At 35.7% G+C, this 19,702-nt stretch overlaps 1 protein-coding gene across 1 annotated transcript; it reads left to right on the forward strand.

Moving 5' to 3' along the window:
- The first annotated feature begins 54 nt into the window (after nt 1-54).
- LOC134288368 (uncharacterized) lies at nt 55-18,609 on the forward strand. The gene is made up of 3 exons (XM_062853001.1): nt 55-509; nt 15,100-16,036; nt 16,297-18,609. The coding sequence occupies exons 1-3, from the start codon at nt 154-156 to the stop codon at nt 16,873-16,875; spliced, it is 1,872 nt and encodes a 623-aa protein (XP_062708985.1). The 5' UTR covers nt 55-153; the 3' UTR covers nt 16,876-18,609.
- Nucleotides 18,610-19,702: the final 1,093 nt, after the last annotated feature.

Here is a 19,702-nt window from a genome sequence, read left to right on the forward strand (position 1 = left end):
TAGCTTGCATTCTCTGCCCAATGAGCTTGTGTAAAATAGTTCTGATAACGGATTTTTAATTTCAAAACCAGCACGTGTTCACAAATTCAGGATTCCAAATTAAATTCCAGTTCAACACGTGTTGATACAAAGATTATTTTACTTAACTGCAAAATGGATAACGTTCAAAAAAACAATTCATCGCCGCTGACGTTGCTGGAAAAGAAAGAAAAGTTACACAATTTACGCAGCCAAGTCATCATGATGCGTCTCAGCGACGAAACTAGTGACAACAACGATCTGCAGCACATCGTGACAACGCTAGTTGGCTGTTTCTCGTCGGATCCGGAAGTGATCGTTCCCAGCTGTGAAATCCTGAGCGAACTGATGGATTCCGATTGCTTCACCGCACTGTCTATAAGCGTGTTTCGGCGGCTTTTCCGCTATATGCCATTTTTCTTCCAAAACCGAGACAATATTCGCAATGAAAAAATTGAAACTGTTAAGCTGGTAACGCAATGCTTGGAACGGTGAGTAACATGATATATTTAATTATAATCACAAAGTGCGCGTTAAATACATTATAACTTAAATACTATAACTTATAACAAATAACTTGAATACTATAACTTATAAATTAACTTGTTATAAATAAATAACGAATAACTTAAAAAAAAATGTGTAAAAAAAGAAACATCATCTGGCTCAAGAGTTATTCAAAAAGTTTTATAAATATTGAAATTTATGCATAAAATTGGACTTTTCGATAAGTTATAACATATTTGCATACTTTCAGGCGTTTTCTTAAGCAAGTTCTTACGATTTATTTAACTTCAAACTTGAATAATACTTGAATAATTCAGTAAACTTGTAAAAATTTTGTAAATTTTTTGGTGGTTGATTCAGGAGGAAAAAATATTTTCAGTACTTACAAAAACATTGCACTGACTGATCAATTTCACCCCGAAATTAAAATTTTAGATTTTTTATTTTAAATGATATTTTTTTGTAATAAAATGATTTGCAGTAGAATTTTTAATCTCGTTGACTGATGAAAACCATGGTCGTACTTGTTTTAAAGCATTAAATTTAACCATATTGATAAATATTCAAAAATTATTCGGCAGAAACTACGAAAAGTGATCAATTTCACCCGAAATCACGGTACCGTAAAACGGGGTATCTTTGATAATGCGGGTGACTTTGATAGTGCGACAGGCATTGTATAGTTTATCTTATAACTATTATTCCTTCAATCAGTTAAGACAAAGGCAAACGTAGATCAATTCTATGCATATGAAAGTTCATCTTAGACGTATTTTCATTAAAACCTAGTTTGAATACAACTTTTTGGACAAAAAATAAAAATTGTTAATATTTTTGTCATTTGTCAACCCCTTCAAACAATCTGCTATACGACTTTGTTACAACTATTTTTTCAATGAATGAACTCTTATTCTCGTTAGAATCATCATGGTAGATTCCAAATCTGGCCTTGAATCTCTTAACGAAGTGTGTTTTTACCTTTCTTACACCCATAAGAAGGGTATAAATATCGCTCGAAAAACCGACTTTTGATCCGAGGCTCGGAGGGCCGAGTCTCGTATACCAATGAACTCAGCTCGACGAACTGAGCAAATGTCTGTATGTGTGTGTATGTGTGTTACAAAAAAGTCACGCACGTTTCTCAGCCGTCTGTCAACCGATTTGAGTTCTCTTGGAAGCAAATGAAAGCTACTACATCCTAGTAGAACGCTATTGATTTTTTTTTTCGATTGGACGTTTGGTTACCGAGATATCTCTCGAAGAGTACTTATGAGCATGAGCGCCAACTTTGGGGGGGGGGGGGGGGGGGGGGGCAAGTATGGATTTGCCCCCCCACCCCATATTTGACGATTTTTCGGTTTTCCCATACAAAGAATCAGAAAATCCAGGCGATTCGGCTGGTGGGACTACGCCATCCGGCATTTTTTTCAGCTAAAAGTGCTTCTAAAGTGTAAAAGTGAAGAATTCGACACTGATTCTTCATTAGGGCCTAACTGACGTTTTCGATTTCTCTTCATCGATCCTCTCTTTGTGTTATTACGGAAAGTGTATTAAGTTTTCCAAATATTTTTTGGTTGAAATGCAAAGACGACGACAACATCTTGCTCTAGAAACAAAAAGAATAATGATTTTGTTTGTTTTGATCAAGTTATTAGCGAAAGAGAGAGTCGACGAAGAGAAATCGATCAAGTCAGTTAGGCCCTTAAGAAAAATCATTGTCGAATTATTAGTTTTCGACCCGCGTGCTTTTAGAGTACAACCGGTGAGAAGGTGAAACGGCTGGTACTGTGCAGTTGCTGCGCCTTCAGATCGCGCCTGAAAGTTACAAAATTCTGTCAGATATCAACTAACTACATCTAAGTGCCTGTTTCGGTGATCCAGCGGCAGATATGGCTTGTGTAATTGTGTCTTGGAGGGGGATTTTTTGTGCACACTTCCTTGGAGTTACGATGAAATGTACGCGAGGACAGTACAGTTGCATAAGTGTTCGGGTGTCAACAGCTTCCATGCTTAGTGAAATATGATGAATCTTCTATTGCCACTTTTTCCAACGCAATAGTGTGAAATATCATGAATTTAATTAGTGTGTGAACCTAGGTGTAAACCGTTAAGTAGTAGAAAAATGTTGACCTAGCTTGATTGGATGGTGACGAACCCGAAAACTTTGCCAAGCTGAAGAAATGAAAAACCTACGTCACCATGGCAGATTTCGATGCTGACTGGGATTATGTGCTTGCTTTGATAGATCTTTCAACTGTCATAACGTGAGGATGAAGGATGCATACAATTTTCAGATACAATTTTGGTGAGATCCATCTGATTTTTGTGTACTATGTGCAGCTATTGTTATCCCATGTGCTATGGCAATTCCTATTAACATACTAGCCATTGTTTATTAATGAATTCGGCAGCCTATACAGACTAGTGTATTCGCATATACTTTTTTGTTTTTCCATAATGCTAATATACATTTGAAATTATGGTTAAATTAGTAGATTATATTAATGTTTTTGTGCCTTAATTACATGTACTGTTAAAATCATACTGAATTCCTGACCATTCCTTCACCAAATTCCTTTTTCCTTTCTATTTTCGAGGGCGTCGGTGAGTCGCTGGCATCTCGATAAATAGTTATCCCTTTCCCACTATCCCTTCCCATCCACATAACGTGTTTCTTATCGTTTCAGAGAGCGACCAATGGCGCTTAAGCCTACGCTTATTAGCCAGGACACATGGTCCAAAGCCTGTGCCCCATCCCGGAATCAAAAAGGCCCATGGAGTGACAAAATTTCTTAGCTATGTCCATCCCAACGTTGGTGTTTAAATATACTAAAACACTTTCACTCATTCTAACATATCTACATGATTTACTCAAATACACTTACACCATCTGAATCTTGTCGCATCACTCGCTTAGGGGCTGTCCATTAATTACGTAAGGGTTTTCAGGGGGAGGGGGGGTTTGAGAAATCTTACGCGCCATACAAAAATATTTTGGCTCTCATACAAAAAATCTTACAAGGGGGGGTGGGGGTGTCGAAAAATCGTGAAAATTCCCTTACGTAATAAATGGACAGCCCCTTATAGTGATTCCTAAATCACCTAAATCCAAATATCCAACTCCTTGACACCTATGGGAGTGTCGGTGAGTCGCTGAGCTCTTGTAAAGTACAGGGGATAGACAAATGATCGGGACAGGCAAAATTTTCCCTCCTTAAAAAAATTTCAAATAGCTGTAACTTTTCGATAAGTGCATCAAATATTCTCAAATTTTCACTGTAAGCTGATCAACTAGTTATGTATCAGTGAACAAAATTCGGAAAAGGTCGAACGATTCTGCACGAAGTTATAAAGATTCTAAAAAAAGGTAAAATTATCCGATAGCCCACTTTGAGCTGTTATATCTCCGGATTTAATGAACCGAATGAAATAAAATTTTGACCATTTATGACTTATATAATGAGCTTCGAAAAACTTTTGACATAACCAAAAATTCTTAACACGGAAGAAAATTATAACGATTGAATTATTTTTCTAATAAAACACCAAATTTTCTTAAATTTCAACATCGATTAAAAATTCAAGATGCTAATTATAGCTCATTTAAATTCCCTCTGATTCTCTTGAATACATATATGTTTTGATAGAAAGTAACAACATAGGCGGTAATTCATTGAAAAAGTAATGGGATGCATATTAAAAATAGACCAATTTACTTAAAAATCATAAAATTAATGAAATCGCTATAACTTTTTCTCTCGTTAATAACTTCAAGTTGTGTCAAACGTTTTTCAGAGCTCATAATATGAGTCATAAATGGACAAAATTTCATTGCATTCGGTTCATTGAATCCGGAGATATAACAGCTCAAAGTTGGCTATCGGATAATTCTACCTTTTTCTAAAATGCTTATAACTTCGTGCAGAATAGCCCGATCTTTTCCAAATTTTGTCCACTAATACACAACTAGTTGATCAACTTACAGTGAAAATTTTAGAATATTTGATGCACTTATCGAAAAGTTACAGCTAATTGGACATTTTTTGAAAAGTGGAAATTTTGCCTGTCCCGATCATTTCGACAATGATTTTTCTTAAGGGCCTAACTGACTTGATCGATTTCTCTTCGTCGACTCTCTCTTTCGCTAATAACTTGATCAAAACAAACAAAATCATTATTCTTTTTGTTTCTAGAGCAAGATGTTGTCGTCGTCTTTGCATTTCAACCAAAAAATATTTGGAAAACTTAATACACTTTCCGTAATAACACAAAGAGAGGATCGATGAAGAGAAATCGAAAACGTCAGTTAGGCCCTAATGAAGAATCAGTGTCGATTTTGTCTATCCCCTGTGGGTGTCATATCATCACATCCTTTCCTATACTCGTAACGGAGAAGATGGGCGTGGCCGGCAATGGAAGTTCTCATGTCTTTTTTTACTTCAACCTCTGATTGGATAGCTGTTCCTTCCCAAATAGCATTCTATAAGCAATTAGAATAGGAGTATTAAGTTTTAAGGGCTGCTTGCAGTTTTTTTTTAATTTATTTATTACTACTCAAAGTACAATACATCCTTTACATGAATATTTTAATATTTTTATTAATAATTTACAGAGTTCGTGACTTAAACTTAATTTAGATGGAATCAGAAAAATAAAGTGAAGGATGTATTTGGACAATATCTAAACATTTAATGTTTAGATATTGTCCAAATACATCCTTCACTTTATTTTTCTGATTCCATCTAAATTCACGAATACTTTTTTGAAACATAAACAATAGGCTGAAGCTTATTTTTCAAAAGTTGTTGAAACCTGGAATTCGTAAGCTCTTTTGGATTCAAATGACACAAAAAGAGAAACCTCTGAGTTTAAGCCAAAAATATTGAGATTTAGAGGTCGCGCAATCGCTTCAAAGTCGAATTTTCGAGTAATAAAAAGGTGTTTTCACTTCAAGTGCCATAACTTTCTCAATTTTCAATCGATTTTAAATCTTTTTTTATGAATTTCTCACAAATTAAATTTCGAATAAACTCGTAGAACATCATTTTTTTTCCAAAGTCACGCAAAATATGAGTTTTTGAAGATAAAATTCATTTTTTTCTTCTTTTTACAAAAATTTTTAACTTTAGAGTCTTATAACTTTTTAACCGTTTGACCAATTTTAAATTTTTTAGCTTGCTTTTTGTAGATATTTTTGTTGCCTAAAAATGCTGTGAATGAACGTTTCAAAATAGATGAATACCTAAAACCGTTCAGAAACACGTATTTTATTGGGAAAATTAGAATTCTGGCTAAATTTTAATTGTTTTCATGCTTATTTTCGGGCACAAAGTGAAAAAAAATTCTCAATAATCATATGGAAGCCTTAAACTTCAGTTTTTGGAGTGTTCTGAATCAAAAAATATTTTCATGTTCGAAATGCCAGAAAAAAAAATTGAAAAAAAAATCCTCCGATGTGTTCCATATCCATAAATATGAGGCTAAGTATCTGGTTTGGGGTAAAAATTGCGGTTAATCGTCAAAAACTCCAATTTTGCATGAAAAAATCAAGTTTTAAGGCATATTTTGGCAGTTTGTTATGAAAAGTATCATAAAAATGACTACTTTAATGAAAAGTTCGTTTAGGACAAAGATAGACAACGAAAATATCTACAAAAGCAAGCTAAAAAAATTAAAATTGGTCAAACGGTTAAAAAGTTATAGGACTCTAAAGTTAAAATTTTTTGTAAAAAGAAGAAAAAAATGAATTAAATCTTCAAAAACTCATATTTTGCGTGACTTTGGAAAAAAATGATGTTCTACGAGTTTATTTGAAATTTAATTTGTGAGAAATTCATAAAAAAAAGATTGAAAATCGGTTGAAAATTGAGAAAGTTATGGCACTTGAAGTGAAAACACCTTTATATTACTCGAAAATTCGACTTTGAAGCGATTGCGCGACCTCTAAATCTCAATATTTTTGGCTTAAACTCAGAGGTTTCTCTTTTTGTGTCATTTGAATCAAAAAGAGCTTACGAATTCCAGGTTTCAACAACTTTTGAAAAATAAGCCGCAGCCTAGTAAACAAACTTGTTTTCGGATATTTTTGTATACAGAACGAAATACAATGAACTGCTAACCACGATGCTGCTCTTTGACGAGGACATTTTAAATCGACATTCCAACCCAAAAGGTCCTCCAAATCTCGAAACTGCACTTTAAATCTTCTTTTCAAGACTTGGCATACCTAATCTCTTACTTCTTTAGAAGAAATGCATGCTTTAAAATGCGATGCTCGTTACTAGCTGAGAGAGAGGAGACAGCTCACTGACAGCCACGATGTTGACATGTCTTCTTCTTACTTCTTTTTACAACTTTGTGGGCCGCACAATGGTTTGAAAATATATTATTGGCCAAAAATGATTTGCATATTGAGTTCGTTGCGACAGAGCATGGAAAATAAATGGATTCGTTGCGCTGGTCGTGGAAAATTGATCATTAATATTTTTTCTTTTATAATTACAACAAACGGAGCGAAATTTTAATAAGATCTTTTGGATATTTGGCCACTCCACACCATCAATGTGCGATTTTCAGCTCGGTTCGCGGTGACAGGTCCTCCTTGACATTAAGTAGCACGCAATCGAAGCCAGCTGTCTCCTCTCTCTCAGGTTACTAGCAACAAAATTGTTCCCACATTCATCACAAAACACATTACCAATGCTAACGATACCATATTATTCTTTTTTAAATTTGTTTGCAATCAAATCATTTAATAGTAGAAATAATGTAGACTTATCTTCAGCTAAAAGAAAATTATAACTGAAAATTTTCCATCTGGAAGTCCAATTAACTTGTGGATACAACGTTTGTACGAGTGGAGTATAGCCTTGTAAGTTAATGAAATACCGATAAAGTTTTTTCACAGAGTCTAGGTTTCTGTCTAGTTGAGGAGTAATTGTGATTCACTCCTTTCCGTTCCTAGTCAATTTGGACAAATACTTATAATTCAGAAAATATTTCTCACCCAGTGGGCGATCAAAATTCGTTATTTTTTTGTATATTCCAAATGAAAAGCGCCTTGCATTTTTCAGTTGGATCTATTAAGCCTAGACCACCCATATCAGAATCAAGATAAAGCTGTCGTCTATCAACTCGAAAGATGCAATTTTTCCAAATAAAATTGCCAATCATTGTTTCAATTTTTGCCAAATGTTGATTTTTTGCTGGATAGATTTGGGCCAAGTACCATAACTTCGACAAGACAAAAGTGTTGATATACCAAACTCTTTCAATTAAGCACATATTGCGGAACGATACTTGCCAGATTCGGTGTTTCATGTCAGCAATCAGTTTGTCATAATTACAGTCAACAGTATCGTTCCAGGTCGCTTTGAAGGTGATTCCTAGCAACCTTAGATTTTCTGTTTCTGTGACCTGGAAAGGCCCACCACAACAATTATTTATTCTTAGAAATTTTGACTTTTTTAAGTTCAAGCTAATTTTCGAAAATTTTGAGAAGATAGCTATGATATTTAAAACATTATCAAGTTCTTCTGAATTTCGAAGAAAAAGGTTCACATCGTCCGCGAAGGCGATCACTCTCAGGAATTTGTCATACACAAGTACCCCGAGCACGCTCTGATCAATCATCCGTATTAGTGATTCCACGTACAAAACAAAAAGCAGCATGCTCAGGGGGCATCCTTGTCTTACAGACGACCTAATTTTAATTTCTTGTGTTAGAAATCCATTATATAAAACTCTGGAAGTTGCCTTGCTATATAGACGCTGAATACATTCGATGAGTTTATCTGGAAACCCGAATTTGTGTAAAATTTTCATAAGAAGTTATGGTCCACTTTATCAAAGGCTTTCTCCAAATCAAGGCTTAAGAGCAAGCCTTTAAACCGTTTACTTTCTGCGGCTTTAGTCATAATCCTACGTACATCTTTCAAGTTTTCAATACAAGATCGTTCCGGGATACATGCGCTTTGCCCTGGACCTACGAGTTTCTCTACACTCTTTTGCATTCTGTTACAGATTATTTTTGTAAAAAGCTTATAATCAGTGTTTAACAAGCTGATCGGTCGATGATTGTCCAAATTTGTTAAGTCCCCTTTTTTGGGAATCAACGTAATTATTCCATCGGTGAATTCTTTGGGTGGTATACTGCTTCCATTTAGATACATATTGAATAATCGGAGCAAATCATCTTTCAAGATATCAAAGTTACTGAGATAAAACTCGTAGGTTAACCCATCGGGACCCGGGGACTTTTTCCTATTACACGTGTTCAATGTTCGCAAAAGCTCATCTTCAGATATTTCCTGGATCAAATCATCACCATTATCTACAGAATAGTAGTTTACGCAACAAGGTGCAGAATGAAGATTTTTACAGCACGAGTTGTACACTTATCCAACGAGGCTTGCCGAGTTGGATAAGTACGACGAGTGCTGTAAAAATCGAGTTCTGCACCAAGATGCGTACAACGTTTTTTGCAATTTCATAAATTACCACTTGAGGATAGTTTTTAACCAAACTTTTTCATCAAACTGCGCACTGATGTTCATAGCCATGTTTAAGAAAGTCTGATCACAGCAGGTTATACTGTACAGTTGTCACAATTTTCCAAACCTGCGTTTAGAAAGCATCAAGAAATTGATCAAAACTGAAAACAGTGCTGTAATGGTTCATTACGCAACGCAAATCAGTGCTGTAATGAACCATTACAGCACTGATAATTTGGTGTGGGAAAGTAGGCCTTTTCCTGTCAGATTTGCGTGAGGTAAAACAGCCTATTACGATGAGAAATTGCAAAAAGGTTATTTACAATAGAGTTCAACGGATTTTCATATCTATCTAAATTTGGCTCGTCTGTAGAACCACTGTACAGCGTTCGAAAGTGATCTTGCACCAAAGAACCTACCTTTGAACTATCAGTTTCTAAAGTATCTCCATTTCTCAATCTCAACCCAAAAACGTTCTCTCTGTGGATTCCTTTACAAAGGTGGTATATAGTAACCTTTTCGCCCTCCGCAATTGAGTTTGTAGACATTTTGGAGCTCAAGTTTTTCAATCTGCTATGCTCCAAATCCATAAGCTTGGATTTGATAATGGAAATTTCATCGCTAACATCTTCTCGTTCGGTTTGTCTGTCGAAATACTCAAAAAGTTTGCTCGAAAGTGTCGCTTTGGAAGATCGGTTGGATTTGTTCAAATGCCAACTTTCCGATTTGTAGAAGCTTTTTGCTTTGGGTTTAAAGGAATAATTCCACCAAGCACTTAAATCAGTTCCATACAGAGACCTTTGCCTAAGCTTTTCAACTTCTGCACGAAATCTATGTTTTGTTTCATCACAACCCAAAAAACTAGTATTAATCTTCCAGTATCCCCTACCACGCGGTGCGATTTGTTCTTTCCTTATTTTCAACGTCAGGATCACACAGTGGTGATCAGAAAACACCACTGGCAAGGTTCTGCAACTGATAACATTGCAAATTAACTCTTTGGACGCATAAAAACGATCCAAACGTGAAGCTGATTGATTCCTGTGAAAAGTGAAACGATGAACTTTGAGTGACTTGGCTACATCTTTAAATTGGAAAAGTTCCACCAAATTATTCAACCCATTTGAGAAATTTTTGTTCAACCCTAATGAATCATTTGCTTCCAAAATGCAATTAAAATCCCCGCCTAGCATCGTGTAAGCAGTTCCGGGTTTGTTCAAGTGAACGCTCAGACCCTCGGTAAATAGTTCATCCCTTTCTCGCTTCTTATCACTACCTGAGTGCGCGTAGATATTTATATAGTTAACCTCATTTACCACTACTGATAAAATTCTACCGGATGGACAGTTCAGAAGGAATTTCTCGGCCTATCTTGATGCATGAAAAATTCCTTGCCTGAATCGCCCAAGAAACCGTTTTTCTTCCATCGCAGTACGCAGTTACGAAGAAATGACAATTCAAATGGCAGTCACCGTAGAAAGTTTCTGCCAGGAATCGCTCAAGAAGTTTCTTGAGCGATTCCTTTGGAACTCGAAACTGCGCTTTAACATGACTACTTTCAGTATGCAATCTACGAATTACTCCGTTACCACGCAACGCAACGCAACAAAGAATCAGAAAATCCAGGCTTTGCCCCCCAAAAGCAATTTGACCAAGTTGGCGCGTCTGCTTATGAGTCATACATCTAAACTTTTTAAGATTTTTGACCAAGTGTATCATAATAAATATTTCGGCCGTTTGTCAATCGATTTGGGTTCTCTTGGCATCAAATGAAAGCAACAGCATCCTAGTAGATCGCCCAGAAATTTTATTTCGATTGGACATTTGGTTACAGAAATATCTTTCGAATAGTACTTAGGATTTACACAACTAAACCTTTTGAGATTTTTGACCAAGTGTATCATAATAAATATCTTAGCCGTCTGTCAACCGATTTCGGTTCTCCTGGCACCAAATGAAAGCTGTAACATTCTAGTAGAACCCTATACAATTTCATTAGGATTGGACATTTGGTTACCGAGATATCTTTCAAAGAGTACTTGGCAGTAATACAGGTTAACTTTTTGAGAGATTTTTGACCAAGGGTACCATAATAAATATCTCAACCGTCTGCCAACCGATTAGGGTTCTCTAAGCACCAAATGAAAGCTACAATATCCTTGTATAAGGCCCTGAAATTTTATTTCGATTCGACATTTGATTACTGAGATATCTTACGAAGAGTATTTCATTAAATTATTTTTTCATTATTATATTCACTCGTTATCTTGCATTAGTTTTTGACCAGTCTATGGGAAATTATTTTTCAATAAATAATGCTGACCTCATACAAAGTGTATACTAGCAGGTTATTGTTTTCAACATAATTATAAATAACAAATTACAAATACACAGGAATTTTATGAAAACTAACAATATGTTAAATGAAAGCTTTGAATTTATATATTGTGGGAAAAATGCAAGAACCGAACAGCCAAAATAACTAGCTAATGCCAAAACTGATTTACTTAGTAGATATATCATTTTTGTCCTTTCTACACCATAGGTATCAGTAGATCGGCTCCAGAGGCACGTTCTCCTCCATTCGGGAAATTTGTGCCATTTCTACACCATAACAATGAATACCAAGTACTTCGTAGCTAATTTAATCGACTGATTAAGAGATATTAGACAGTGTATCTCGCAAGATTTTCTTACCTATTTGTTAATCGATTCAAGATCTTTTGGCAGTTAACCAAATCTCGCTTTAAGTATCATACAGGCGTATCTACAATGATCGATTTCTCTTCATCGATTTTCTCTTTGGATTATTCCGGAAAATACGACCATGATCTCTCGGTGTGTTTCGGTAAATGACGACTAGGACTAGCTTCTAAAACAACAAAAACAACCGAAAATGATTTGCCGGCCAAATTATTAACCGAAGAGAAAATCGATGAAGAGAAATCGATCATTGTAGATACGCTCGTATGATACTAAGCGCGAGAAATATACAATATTCCAGAATATGTAAGCTATTTTTTAAACATTCCATACAAGATTCTAGGAGGTGTCTGGCATTTCTGGTAGTTTAGTCCATGGTCCATGATGCTATTTTGGAAACCAATCCACTAGATTCCAAATCCACAATATTTTCTAGAACTTTTGGTCAATTACACAAAATAAATATGTTAAATAGGGTGATAATGGGTATTATCGGTGTAGTAGGCTGAAATAATAATGTATCCTGTAGCAGGCCGTGTTAGGAATTTGAAATAATAAATGTCATACTTGTTTATACAATCTACCGAACAACACTTGTCTTATAGAATATTACAATCGGCAGGTTTGTTCTCTTCGTCATGGGCCAAATTGCCTGAAACTTGGCCATATAATTCAGCTTAGTTGGGAAGGATTTGAGACCAACTTTGAGTTCCTTAGGTTTCAAAAAACCCCCACAGATGAAGAGAACAAAACGGCCGATAATATGTAGCTTCCCCTACAAATAATACAACAATAATTTTAACAAGTGTAAGAAGGGTTCTGTTCACCATAGGTGGATTAATTCGGGTTTTTCGAAATGGAAGCAGTTTTGTAAATTGTGACATAAATCTCCATACATTGATAAACGCCTAAAAGTATGCAATGCCCTTGATATATCCTGTAGATAAATCAGTGTTGTTCAAAATTTGTTAATAAAACATTAAAAAACAACCCAAAAAATAAGAGAACTCACTATGTAATCATATGCTGATGTACCGTTATACATATATTTTTACAAAGATAACACTAGTTTACAAAATAAAACGAAAGTCGTGAACTTCTGTCAACGACCAAAATTTTTGAACCATAGTTTAGCGCTGATTTCGAAACCGTGTTTCAAAAAAATTAAAGTAGAACAGTTTTTGAGTTTTAGCTCAATATCGAGTTTTACAACTTTTTAAAATATGGAATTTAATAAAATTCAAATATCTTGCGTTTCGTTCAACCAATTTTAAATCTTTTTCCATAAATTAAAAGCTGAATATAATGCCATTCAATCACCTGAATGCAGGTTTTGCGTCAGATTGATAAAATTCAAGATATTGGTGAGTTTTGGGAACGATCTCCTTAAATTTTAGCAAAATTTCCAAAAATATATGAAGAAATGTATTTTTTTCAATACGAAAAAAACAATTAAAAAATTCTTTCTCAACGTTTTTTTAACATATCATATGTAGGCGAGATACAGTAAAAAATTCAGCTCAATCGGAGCACTGATTACGGAGAATGAGGTGTGTGAAGTGAGCGACTTTGCTTAAAAATAGAACAAAAATCGATTTCAAATCATCAACCTTGTATGGAAAGTCGAAAAAATTTCCGCTCTACTGTAATTTTTTTCCTTCGCGTTTTCGAACTCAGGGTATGATTCTACACCAAAAATGATCATCAGCTTACCGAGTTCAAAAATGCTGTAAACTAGTGTAATAGGGGTACTCACTAAACAGATTAAATTGCTGCGTAAGCCATGATTTTCTGCTTAATTGAAATGTTTCATAATTTTGCGAATAAAATAATCAAAAATTGCCTTGGTGATCGCGACGTTTAATCAGTTTAATCAGCTTACGCTGTTAAGTGAATCCCCCTAATGATTTTTGATAGCTTAATTCACTGTGTTTTTCACTCAGTAAATACTCCACAAACACATTTTTGTATGTAGAACTAGCTGTCCCGGCAAACTTCGTCTTGCCAAGCTGTGGTGGTTTGACAATTGTTGAGGTCATCGCAGCAACGCACTCTAGATTGGTTTCATTTTGATCATGTTGATTTTCTTCCCCGGTCATAAAAAATCAGTATTTTCTCATTTTTCTTACTTTTTAAGGTGATTTTCGTAACTTTTTCTACGTATAAACACAGCCACCATGAATACGAATCAAACCGTGCAATAATTATGCTGATCGGTTCATCCGTTCGTGAGTTTTGTTGCCTCAAAGGAATTTCAAACTCATTTTTATATATATAGATTTAGTAAAAATCAATAGGGGGATTCACTTAGCAGCGTAAACTAATTAAACTGATTTAACGTCGCGATCACCAAGGCAATCTTTGATTATTTCATTCGCAAAATTATGAAACATTTCAAATAAACAGAAAATCATGGCTTACGCAGCAATTTAATCTGTTTAGTGAGTACCCCTAATCTGCCCATAACTGCATAACAGTCACATTCGACAAAAGTAGGCATTGCAGAAAATGGAGCTCAAAGTTTGCAATTTGCGTTAGTATGGAAAAGGTCCGAAATTTCAAAAATTTGCCAAAAATTCAAAATGAATCCTTTTGCAATGAAATCTTCTATAGCTCTTCTTCTATGTTGGTCAAATAGTTGAAAAAATAATTAGATCGAAATATAGTTGGCGGTACGCTATGAAGCCAGTTTGTATTTCCAGTGTGACTGTTATGCTGTTACATTCGTGAATATTTGATAATGAGACAAAACGACTTGGTATTTATTTCACATTTTGTATAACAAACTTGTCAAGTTCATTTGGGTGGTTGAAAGTACTGATAATTTGGAGATAATCCCCGGTATTAACTCAATATTGACAAAAACTGCAAATGTTACAAATATGCAGTTATGGGCAGTAATGTTTTGATATAAAAATTCTATCTGATATATTCCACAAGGCTTCAAGATTTCAATCTGTGATTATTTTTTATGATTTGATGTGTTTTTCAGGGCATTATCAAAGTTACCCCAAAATCCAGTATGCAATCTACGAATTACTCCGTTACCACGCAACGCAACGCAACGCAACGCAACGCATTATCAAAGTTACCCCAAAATGAACATGTGATTCTCGCTCATATGAAAAACTATAAGTCACCCTAAATATTCCAGATTATCGAATCTTTCAATTGCAATAGATGACTGATACCCCAGTACTTGTTTTAAAAATATAAAACTCGGGGAAATACTGTTAAATATACATGGAAAAATATTAAAAAAATTCGCTGAAAAATTATCAAAGTTACCCCATTTTACAGTACCCTGGATTCATAAATACACAGTCTGAATATATAAAGTCTGAATGGTACATAACATGTAATGAAAGTTTTTCAACAGGTTCCATCAAAAATGCCATCTAATCGGACAGATGATTTCCGATTTTCCATTTACAATGTTGTTCCATTTGGTGCTGCTTATTTCTGAGCAGCTATCAGAATTCAACGATCAAGTACATGTAGTAGAACTCATCCTTCAAACACTCAACGTAGCGTCGTCTATGCCCAAACCACATGGCACAACGGATATCAAAATTATGCGGAAGTTGATCACGACAAGCTGCACCGCAATTAATAATCATTATTGCACAAACCCCGTATCCAAATGCATTTGGCTATCCAAAGTTGCACTTCGTTTAATGCAAGTCTTCATCATTCCCGATCCCTACGAACGATATTACTGGATAGAACACCGCATCGTCAGCATCTATGACACATTATTTGCAGTCTTATTTGGTGAAATACGAAAGCGTCCAGAAATCATCGAGTCGATGTTCCTGATCCTCAGTGATCTACTTCAACAAGAACTACGATTGGATATCAAGCTCGCCATTATAGAACAGCTCTTGGACCGGGGAAATGGCTTGACGGAAACCATCAAATTCATTCATAGACATCTAAGCGAACAACTGCTTCCTACCTTCAATGACGTTCTCTCCGTGATCCTAGCGCATTACGTATGGCAGTTCGAACTCGGCACAGCAAACGACGTGTTCACAAATCTGAAGCTCAACATCTACGCCATAGTACAGGCCGTGAACTGGACGGAGGTATTACGAAGCAATTTCATAATTTTCTGTCTACCAACGCACGGTACATCGGCTTGCAATTTGTGGCTGATTCTGCTGGTGACCTACTTCGAAGCCGCTCGCCATGACTGGAATTCCGTGCAACCTACAAAGCTGGCGTTGAATATGAGTACATTTTTATCTATTTGTTGTCTCAAGCGTTACCAGATTCCTACATTCCTTCATAAGTATGTTCTGGAAGCAATAGCGGTAAGTGAACTGGATATTCTTGCTTAATTTGATTGTGTAAGAATATACAGGGAATTTTGGAAAATTGTCAACATGCCGTAGCTTTTTGTAAAAAGCTCAAATAATGATAGTTTAAAAACTTGTTATCTAAATATAAATGGTACACTTTTGAGTACCATTGGGTTGTTTTATAGTTGACATTTTTAATTTTGAATGATAATATTGAGTATCAGTTTTAGAACTGAAAGTAAGGTCAATTGATATCTGTTCATTATTTGCAGAAACTTCACGGTAACAGTTTTCTCAATCAACACGCAGCCAGCATCAAAAAGCAGCTGTGTCACCTGGTTGAAATCGATAGCAGCCAGGACATATTCGGTCTGCTCCCAGTTACCATTCCTCGTCTCAAATGGTTCAAGCAATGTGATCTTCCTTGGAGAGCAGAGTTCATTCGTAGACAACGAGTAGAAGCCCTCGAAGAACGTCTTTTTTCTCCTTCTATCATCAACGCAAGCCTTCTGGATTACTTTCCGGTGGAATTGCTCTACTCGGTTATTTGCAGCTCAGCGGACATCACAGCCCAATCCAACGCTTCCATGATACTTTCACGTGTGGCACTACCTTCGGCCATTTTGGAGAAAATAGTAAGTGAAAAACTTGCCTTTGATCGCAGAAGGAATCGTAAGAAGTGGTACCAATATCTGAGGGCAATCTATGGTTCACTAAGTCTGCTGAACGATGATCAACGAGAACAGGTCACACTTTTCCTGTATGCAAAGCTACACTCCACCACGATTGAAACCACTCAAACCATGCTGCTAATCGATTGTATGACTCGCATTATCATAACGAAAAAATGATACTTTGGAAAAACGAATTTCATCTGGAAATAACAATAAAACTTTGAAAGAAAAAACATGGTAAGCTTTTAATTTTACATAGACCTACCAATTTCGTTGTTATTTTGCTCTTTTGATACTTTTTGCAAACAAACCAATGATATGTTTCGAAATTTAGTACATATTTTTTTTGTACCAATCAGTAATTCTATTTTTATGGTAAAACTAGCTGTCCCGGCAAACCTTGTCTTGCCAGTTGTGGTGGTTGACAGCTGTTGAGGTCATTACAGCACAGCACTCTAGATTGGTTTTATTGCGGTCATGTTGACTTTGTACCCAGTTCACACAAATCTCAGTATTTTCTAAATATTTTTAGTTTTTTAATTCATTTTTTCAACTTTTTATACATATAAACACAGCCACCATGAATACAAATCGAACCTTGCAAGAGTCATTCCGATCGGTTCAGCCGTTCGTGAGTTTTGTTGCCTCAAAGGGACTCAAAATTCATTTTTATATATATAAGATAAGACAAGGCTACGACATCTGCCAGTTCCGTGTCCAAACTTGTTTGGAGTCGGCGAACGTTATGGGTCGTTATCGTGAAGGATGCTCGTAGCGGATGAGTACCTAGGTTTAACTAGATGGGATAATCTTCTCTGATCGGAGTGAAAACACTTCGACACTGATTTTTCATTTAGGCCTAACTGACATTTTCGAGTTCTTTTGTGTATTGAGTTTTCCAAAGATTTTTTGGTTGAAATGCGAAGAAGACGACTACATGTTGCTACAGAAACAAAAAGAATAATGATTTTGTTTGTTTTGATCAAGTTATTAGCGAAAGAGAGAGAGTCGACGAAGAGAAATCGACCAAGTCAGTTAGGCCCTTATGAAAAATCATTGTCGACTTGTTCGGTGCACGGTATAAACAATAAACAGATTTTTTATTGAGAGTCCTTTTTATACTCGCAGATTAACACTCACATAGTTGTGCAATGTTTATTCAAAGTAACTCAATGATGGGGGGGTTCAGTTCACATGGTCGAAACCCCACACTAGGCTGCATCCAGGACAAAGGCACGGCGAAGGCAATGTGGAAAGGTATCGAGGACACTTTCGCAAAGAAGTCAGCAGGTCGGCAGACTCTAATATTAGGAAGTAGATAGCAAGGTTGTACCTCAAGCACATTTGTTGCAGTGCAAAGATTGAATCTGTCAGTTGCGAATTGTCGGATCGAAGCTTGAAGAGAGCGATGTTTGCTCATCTCTGGCACTAACACTTCCGGAGGAGTCCTGAGACGAGACCGGACAACTGGCTTCTTATTGATCTTCTTTTCTTCCAAAATGTTTGTTGTTTATTTACGTTTCGCTTCGATCGTCGTTCGGGCTAGTGTTGCCAAACATTCTATGTTGCTTCAAGATTAAAGTTTTTCACATATGAAACATAAATGAGAAGTGCCCATTAATTTTGTCATGAATTTAGGGGGACGGGCAAAGGGAGTTAACTTCCATAATTGATTGTCCATAGCGTGTTCGTAAATCAAAACTAATGAAGGATTAGTTCTAAATGATATTGGTAAACATTATTCTTTGAAAAAAAAAAAACCTTAGTGCTAAAGCTAGATTTTCGTCAAAATTGATTTTCAATCAAAATATTCACCGTTGAGATGGTGTAACTCTGCTTCCTGGTGAAAGATTAGGCCTACATTTTGACAAGAAGAAACGTCTTCAGTTTTGATTTAAGCTAAATATTTTTTGCAGCATCAGCTACAAAACAAACAAGGTAAAATTGTTCAAAATAGGAGCACTCCCAAATTCATCATAGAAAGCAAGCGAGAAGGCACCGATTCATTTCCTTCTTTTGGTGTTATTATAAGTGCTCAATTCTAACAAAAATACAAAAACTAATGAGCAAACCAAACCACGCTCCAATCCTTCATTTTGAGTAGGATTGAATTGGTAAAGCACCCTCCCGAGCAATTGAAACATTCTCCATAATAACAGTTCTTGAATGTTGATTTTTTTTTTGTTAAATTCAATGTATTGAGAATTATTACGAATGGGAAAATTATTTCTCTTTCATTATTATAATGCACTTTTATCATAATGAAAATGTATGCGGACCGTATTTACTACACGGTCGTTTGCGAAAACCCATTAATGGGTGAAAAAACACCCATTTTCTGTAGAAGTGCCTCTCCCCATTTAATGGGTAAAGGCGCTTTACCCATTAACGGGTAAAGACAATTTCTGTCAAAAGTGGGTATATTTTTACCCATTATAGAGAAACAATTTTCACCGCAAAATGAGTAAAAATTCACCCATTTTTCAGAATGGGACCAGGAAAATATAAAAAATCTTATTGTTTACTTAATAATAATGTATTGTTCAGAAATAATAATCAAAACTACAATTTTTTTATTTGTTTTTATCAAATTATTTACAATAACAAGACATTTATCGTAATTCACATTGCTTTCCGTCCATGGTGTTCTCTAGTCCTTGCTCTAGTCATTCAAATTTTCGCCTTGAAGTTCGTGCCGGATGGAACGGGTAACATCCGGCGGCAAAGATGTGACTCCCTCTTTCTTGGTGTCCAACGTGTGTCCTCAGATTGACAATATTTACCAAACGCCGTTCCAGACGGTTCCAGAAATGCTTGCCGCGATCTTTTTCCTCGTTTTTGGAGCTGGGACGACAATGGTTCTCATGAGAAATGCGTCTAAAAAACGCAATACTCGGTTGAGAAGATAAAATTGTGTTAATCCAGAATCAATTAACTTACCGATAATGAATTTTGATCGTTGAAATTCGTACGAGAATTCGTTTCAGGAATGCTTTGCACTTTA

Source organism: Aedes albopictus, chromosome 2 (assembly GCF_035046485.1).
Source record: "Aedes albopictus strain Foshan chromosome 2, AalbF5, whole genome shotgun sequence".
NCBI lineage: Eukaryota > Metazoa > Arthropoda > Insecta > Diptera > Culicidae > Aedes > Aedes albopictus.

Excerpts from the sequence above, each read along its gene's own strand:
- LOC134288368 (XM_062853001.1), top strand. The coding sequence starts at position 154 with ATGGATAACGTTCAAAAAAACAATTCATCGCCGCTGACGTTGCTGGAA. Across the intron at positions 510-15,099 it reads GTAACGCAATGCTTGGAACG|GTTCCATCAAAAATGCCATC; the intron begins GTGAGTAACATG and ends GTTTTTCAACAG. Across the intron at positions 16,037-16,296 it reads ATGTTCTGGAAGCAATAGCG|AAACTTCACGGTAACAGTTT; the intron begins GTAAGTGAACTG and ends CATTATTTGCAG.